Source organism: Oryzias latipes, chromosome 7 (genome assembly GCF_053564925.1).
Source record: "Oryzias latipes strain Hd-rR chromosome 7, Olatipes_Hd-rR_3.1".
NCBI lineage: Eukaryota > Metazoa > Chordata > Actinopteri > Beloniformes > Adrianichthyidae > Oryzias > Oryzias latipes.
Window position 1 is genome coordinate 25,554,246 of NC_136243.1, and position 7,658 is coordinate 25,561,903.

The 7,658-nt window shown below is 40.5% G+C and overlaps 1 protein-coding gene across 1 annotated transcript; it reads left to right on the top strand.

Annotated features, from left to right (window-relative positions):
* The first annotated feature begins 1,825 nt into the window (after positions 1-1,825).
* On the top strand, positions 1,826-6,806 carry gpr61 (G protein-coupled receptor 61). The gene is made up of 2 exons (XM_011477012.4): positions 1,826-1,965; positions 4,464-6,806. The coding sequence occupies exon 2, from the start codon at positions 4,648-4,650 to the stop codon at positions 6,055-6,057; it is 1,410 nt and encodes a 469-aa protein (XP_011475314.1). The 5' UTR covers positions 1,826-1,965; positions 4,464-4,647; the 3' UTR covers positions 6,058-6,806.
* Positions 6,807-7,658: the final 852 nt, after the last annotated feature.

Genomic DNA, 7,658 nt, shown 5'->3' on the forward strand with positions numbered 1-7,658 from the left:
AAAGAAACAAAAAAGAAGAAGCAGTTTAAGGAGCCTCTGTATGAGGACAGATTAGTCCTCCAGTTACACACTGAGTAGAAAACAGAGGCCAAAGAAAATGAGATCCATGTAAATTGAGATGTCACAGATAGAAAACGACATAAAAAGATACATGTAATAGATAGACAGTAACCTCTGGGTCTGTCACAATGAACTAATCGAAGAAAAAATAATAATAACAGAGGTAAACAGTGCAATAAACTTGTCATGATGGTAATAGTGGCGCCCTATAGTTTACAGTCCAGGGATAACAGTATACATTTAAAGAAAAACATGATACATTTTTAAACGATTTTCTTGATAGCTGTTGATAATAAAATGAAAACAAAAATGCCCCAAAGAACACCTTGTATCTTTTTTTGTCTATAAAAATTTTCTATCTAGCTGTTTGTGACATTTTGTGCCAGATACCAAATGTTTTTTTAAAACAATTAGCAAAATCTCCATAAAGGTGCCATAAAAAACACAATTACTTGATCATGGGTTCATATATTCTATTTGAGGTGGGATTTTTTAAGTAATTACATGGACATTATAATAAAGTCTTAAGAAGCAAATATCTCAGCTCATCAATGCAAGAGTTCGCTCTGATCTTGCATTTAAACAAACTTCAATAAATGTAGGGATTTGTGGATTAGGTTTCCGTAGACCTAGACTTCTTTTCTTTGTCTTGCAAGAAAAATTATCTTTTCAGGAAGCTTTTAAAACCAAAATAATCTAAGAAAACATGTCTTTGTGACTAGAACTTTTTCTCAAACAGAGATTTCTTGGTAAGTCCATTGGCAGAATTTTTTGCTTATTTAGAGAAACTCTCCCAATGGGGTAAGGATTTTTGACTTATTTCTATAAGGGATTTGTTTCTGCAGTGCAGCTCTTAGAAATGAAAATCTTCACTCTTCTTTTTTTATAGCCCAAATCAAAAAACCTGTGTGTGTATTCTATAGGACATAGTTTCTGCAGAGTGACAGAAGTTCATTAGAAATTCACCTCCGAGTTGTGGACGGGATCGTTGGATCTGAGTAAGACTGCCCCTTTCCATTATCCATTTGTTTACACTCTCTCCTGCTAGCTTACAGCCCCCGAAATCCCCACCCTCACGTTACAGGTGCAAAACAAATGGCGAGCAATGTTGGAGCTATCCAGAAAGACAGTTTTGAGCCAGATGTCAGCTCAGGCGAGGAAAACGAAGATGTACCTATTTTTCTGCAAATGGATCCATCATGGAGTGTGGTACGGAGCCTGTGGCTTGATGACCATAGCTTCCTGATTAACAACAATTTGAATAAAGAAATACTCAGTAACGCAATTTTAGGATTAATATTTTTTATATATGTCCTCCATTGTCAGAAAAATGCCACAAAAATGTAACAGCACCAAAAAAACAACAACACTATTTTGATTGAAGTGAGTCTTAAACAGCAGAGGAGGCTTCCCTGTTTATGGTGGAGAGCACTAAGACCCAGTGGAGAGCAAAGGAGGCTGGGTCCTGCTTGCCCACCCGCCGCCTGCTCCCCAAGGCTCTGCAGTTGCTCTGGGTGAGGTGCAGGAGTCTGTGTGAAAGTGTCTTAGGTAAAGGAGCGTGTCACTCATTGGTGCATCCCTGGCTAAAAGACAAGGCCCCTCTCTTCTTTTAATTTTTTTTCCCCACCCACCTCTCCCATGCCTGGATTGAGGACTTGGCAAGGAGAGGGGGACAGAGGTGTGTGTTTGAAGGGGGAGAGGATAGGCGGGTGGTCTGCGTGATAAAAAGATTAAAAGGGGCCAGGTGAGGAGGAGACACAGGACTATCCTCTTCCACCCTCCCTCTCTGTGACGTGGTGTGTATGAGTGTCTGCTATGCATGTGGGTGAGAAAGCGATACAGGTCGCCTGTGCCTCAGACTGTCGAGCTGCACTGGTAGGAGGAAGGAGCACTCCTCAGCCTGAGGTATGTTGCTAACTTATGCCTTTTCCAGCCACACCTTCCTTTCTAAGAGAGCATTTCAGCATAAAATCTAGTGATAAATATTAATATTTCAGTTTTTAAAAATAATACTTTTTTGTTTTTATATAAAAGTACCAGTCATTAAAATAATATATGCTTTTATTCTTTTTTTGCAAAAGCTTTTCTGTCATTGCAGTGTTGCTGGAGAGAGAATAAAACGCTTATTAATGAAAAGCATACTTGAACAACAGGCTAGTTTTCTCCCTGCAGTAAACAACGGTCATGTGGAGATGATAGTCATATGGTTGCAAGTCAGCAGTCAGATAGAGCCCATACAAACTTTTTATTTTGGGTTTGCAAAATTTTTGTTCTCTGCTTTGGAAAGAGTCTTAACTTGCACAATTTGTACTGATTTCATTTTTATTGAGTATGTTATTTAACTATTTTTTGAGGCAGAATAAAAATCCAGCTTTTCTTATCTTTTTCAATATTGTTTTTTTGTGTGGGGGAATCTAACAATTAATTTAATTTAAAAAAGATTTTTATTAAATTTCTATAGAACAAAAGTTTTGTGGAAGCGTTATAGTAATGTTTATTTAAAAAAAAAAATCGAGTTTTTGAATTAATTCAATTAACTCCCGCTTCTTCTACAAAAGCGCAGAGGAGCGAGAGAAGGTTTTTTTAAAAAGTAATTTTAAGATTATTGTCTGGCCGTAAATTCAAATACTTTTTTTTTCTTCTAAATGTGTCAAGTAAGTCCTTTGATTGACGAGCCTGTAAGTTGACAGAAATAGAAAAAGGACTTTTGCAGGGATGAAACCTGTCGCACCTTTGAAATGGAAAATTGCACATGCAGGTATGCACCATATGGAAATCTACCAAAGCTTTGGTGCTCAATCTTAAGCTTCATCAGTGTGTGTGGTTGTGCGCAGCTAAAGTTATGACTGTAAACATTACCTCGTCAACTAGCGGACACCTGAGGGTGATCTACCACCATGTCATTCATCGTCTACCATTTTATCCCTTTTGGCCACTTGTGGGCGAAGGCAGGGGGCACCCTGGACAGGTTGCCAGTCTGTTGCACTCACACTCACACCTAGGAACAATTTAGAGTTGCCAATTAACCCATGAAGCATGTTTTTGGATGGTGGGAGGAAGCCGGAGACCCCAGAGAGAACCCACACATTGGGGAGAACATGCAAACTCCACACAGAAAGATCCCCCATTGATGCTCTGGTTCAGGTCCCCCAGCCGGGACTTGAACCAGGGGCCTTCTTGCTGTGAGAAAAGAGCGCTAACCACTGCTCCACCAATAACCTAAATTTTCCAAAAAGCTGGTTATTCTAATAAGGAATACAAAAGGAAGCCATTTCAGGACTGTCCCAATGTGAAAGCCATTGATCTGTTCCTTCCCCCACTTAAAAGAGACGGAAGCTCTGCTATGCTGACTTACACTTTATTTGTGCACCCACGTGTTCTTCCTCACTCACTTAATGGGGACATATGGTCCACTCTTTGCTTTTAGCTTCTCCCTGGGGTGCTGGCTGCCCTGAAAACACACATCTGAAGATGCAGATGTCAAATATGTAGTAAATTATAATACTGGCGGTAAGCAAGTTGAAAGTACATGGGCAATAATGTGACAGCAAAGTCTTACAACATTTGACACAACTGAAATCAACCACTTTACGATTTTAACACTATTTTAAATTTGAATGTTTTTTCTACTATTGTTTCTAAACAAAGTGCATCCATTTGGTGGGACTGCATTTAAATTATCTGTGGGAAAATGTGTTTGTTTTTTTTAATCCAACCATATTAACCAATATGTCAAACTGCAGACTACATAAGAAATGACTTACTAAACAGTAAAAACGGTTTGTAGTTTAATTAAAGACCTGTTCCAATGAAAATTGTGTTTTTGGTGTTTTTTACACCCCTCCTTGTGGAATTTTCTCATGATGGAGGACATTTAAAAAGAAAATTAAGCTTAAAATTGCCTTTTCTTCCTTTTTTCAAATTATTGTGTATCAGGAGCACACAAAAAAATTCTGTTTGAAAAAGATTATATTTGTATTCTATATAATTGAATTATATACCTGACATCTGTCTTAAAAATGCACCGCTGGATAGCTTCAATATTGGTCGCTATTTCTGTTACACCCATATTGTTTGGTCGGGCTTGTGATCGGCTGTAAGGTAGGGAGAGAGAGTCTAAACAAAGAGATGATGGGAAGAGAGCAGTTATACTGCACGGCAACAGTCCCGCCCACAACTCAAAGGTAATTTTCTAATGAAATACTGCTGCTCTACAGAAACTATGTCCAAGAAAACAAAAAAGTTTTTTTTTGTGGCTAAAAACAACATAATTATACTTAAAAAGATCACTGGAAACGCTTTTACAATAAACCAAAAGATGATCGGAGTGGGTCTTTAGGCAAAAAAGTGATCTAATGCTCACCTGAAATAGTGCACTCAATACCTTTTTTTTCTCCTCACAGAATCTTTGCAGCTGATTGGTACATTGGATTGAGAATGGCCTCTGCAGTACAACCATCCTGAGTGACAGCAACCATGACAGAAAGCACAACCTGAGGTTCCCACAGACACCCCACAAGAGCAGAGGATGGGTGATGGGCCCGTGAAGTTTAGTGAACTCTCTCCTCTTAGTCCTCTTAGTCTCTCATGGAGCGTCCTGTCACACCAAGCCCCTCCTGGAACACGTCTATGTCCACATTTACAGCCTCTCTGCAGCCAAATAGTTCTAACCTGACCTTGCCCGTCACAGGCGAACAAAGTGGGGCTGTTCTGAACCAGTCTTTAGCACTATGCGTTATGCTCATTATGGATATTCTGGCAGTGGTGGGGAACTTGGCTGTAATGGCTGTCATCTCCAAAACCCCCCAGCTGCGCAAGTTTTCTTTGGTGTTCCATCTCTGTCTGGTGGACCTGCTGGCAGCACTGTTGGTGATGCCTTTGGGGATGTTGTCAGACTGGATCCTGGTAGACGAGGCATTGTGTCGCAGCTACCTCTGCTTGAGTGTGTGCCTGATAAGCGCTGCCATTCTCACAATATGTGCCATTAACGTGGAGCGCTACTACTACATTGTCCATCCCATGCGCCACGAGGTGAAGATGACAGTAGGGGTTGTGGTGATGGTCCTGGTGGGAATCTGGATTAAAGCTGTTGTCATGTCAGTATTGCCTTTGCTAGGATGGCTGCTCCAGGGGAGCTCAACTCAGGAGACTTCTGAAGGTCTAGTTTCCACTCAAAGACATTGTTCCCTTCACTGGACAGGAAGCACAACCACACGCCTGCTTTTCATGGTCTTCTTTACGTTAATCTATTTTTTGTTTCCCATGATGATCATATTGGTAGTATACTGCAATATGTTCAAGGTGGCTCGTGTAGCAGCCATGCATCAGGGCCCCCACCCCACCTGGATGGAAACGCCACGACAACGGTCAGAGTCTGTCAGCAGCCATTCCACCATGGCAGCAAGCCTGGGAGGAACAGGATCTCGCACAACCCCTCAAAGGACCTTCAGCGGTGGAAAAGCTGCAGTAGTTCTTGTGGCAGTGGGAGGTCAATTCTTCTGCTGCTGGCTGCCATACTTCTCCTTCCATCTCTACTCAGCTATAGCTTCTACCTCTCCTGCCTCATTGGCACCGCTGGAAGATGTGGTGACATGGATCGGCTACTTCTGTTTCACATCCAATCCTATCTTCTACGGCTGTCTGAACCGTCAGATTCGTGAGGAGCTGGGCCGTCATCTGGCTTGCCTTTTCAAAAGGGCCGGGCCCAGCGAAGGGGAGCAGCTGCCCAGCCGTGAGGCCTCTATTGAAGAGAACTTTTTGCAGTTTCTTCAGGGCACTGGATGCAATCTGGAGCCCTGCAACTACAACAGCAGAGACAGCCCTGAGGAGCCAGAGACTGAGGACTGTCAAGAATCAGCTGTTGAACAGAACATCCCAGCTGACTTCCATATCCCAGGGCAAATCCTTGAGGAAACCGCAGAGTTCATGCAGCAGCAACACATGAACAATGAGATTTGTGAATCAGAGAACTGCTGCAAAACTGTACCAGCGCTGTAGATGCCTCATGTACTGTCTCTTTTACCATATCTAATAAAAATGTTTAGTTTATTCCAATTTTTTAAAAGTATTTCTTTAGGATTTTCTTTCACGAAACTTGCTTTGAAGAAAACTTTCCAGCAAACGGCAAAACATGGTATTTTCTTTGAATATTTAAGTTAAGAAGCTTTTCATAAAAAAAAGAAATAAAAAGAAACATTTGTGCATGTCGTTTTATTATGTCTCTACAGCTGTACATTGTTTTGAGCTATGTGTCGGTTACTGTGATTTGCTTCATGTCAGCAGACAGACATAAACCCCCTGATCTCTTGGTCATAGTCCAAACTAACCATAAAACTTCAAGTGAATCTAACGAGGCTCTAAACCTTCATAGTGGAAACATGAAATATTGGAAAAGATTGCCATTTTTTGATAAAACACAATGTTTTTGTTGGTCATGCTCAATTTGTGTTCAATTTAATCTCAGTGATATATGCATTTTTGAAACTAAGTGATTCAAAAAGGAAAACAGCTTATTGCTGATTTGGCGGGATTTTGTGTGGAAAAAAGAACACAAAAACACTCAAATGAGTGCAGAAGACAATCATTTCATAGTTTAAGAGTTTTCATTTCTTTGTCTGTTTTTTTGCTAAAGGAATGCTTTTTCATGATGTATTTAATTATCCATTTTGACTCCTTAAACCACCAAAGAACCAATGCAAAAACTTTCCTCCATGTAAGGTAATAAATGTAGTCTTTTAAACTCCAAACCTTTCTCACTTGTTGAACGGGATCATTTCACATCCACTGTTGCTGACATTTATACTAAACAGCCTGATGGTGTATTTTTAACCATTTTCCAGAATGTTATTATCATGTTTATCTGTTCTTAGTCTTGTGATTATCACCTCCTTACCAAAATGGGAGACTCGTGATTTAGTCCCTTCAACTCAAAGACAAACATTGTGGCTTGTTTAGTTTGTTTGACGGTGGTGTTTTTTTAAAGCCTTTAGCCCAAAAACAGTAACTGAGGGGCATCAGAGAGATTACACTAGAGGTTGGTGTGAACAAATTCGACCAACCAGTCCTCACGGTGTGTGCACTATTTACAGGTAAACACAGGAACAGTGTAAATGCTCTTGTGTTTGTGCAATAAACAACCCGGCTTTGTTGTGGCTACACAAAACACACAGGTGTAACAGTACTTTCACATAGAAAGCCTTCCTTTTGGCCTCAATTAGCAACAGAAGGAAGACGCTTTTTCCCCGATCTCAGGTGGAATGCTCCCACAAGTCACACAAGCAGGGACAGAAGCTCCAAAGAGCATTTCAAGAAGCAGATATTTTAAGTAGAAGAGAAATAGTCAAATCTTAACGCACGCTCTATTTTGCTGCCTTTATCTATTTTGGACTGCCTCATACGCAACGGTTGGTCTGATCACAAGACTCTCAACACAAGGCATACAGGAGGGGTTCAGAGCTTGCTGCAAGTAAGAATAAAAAAAAGAGTCCCTTTGTCAGGGAAATACATAACGTTCCTAATTTTCTTGCTGTTTGACCTTATTTTGGTTTGTTTTTTTATTCAGTGCTGTCCCGTCAACACTTTAAAGGTTCATGTTTTGC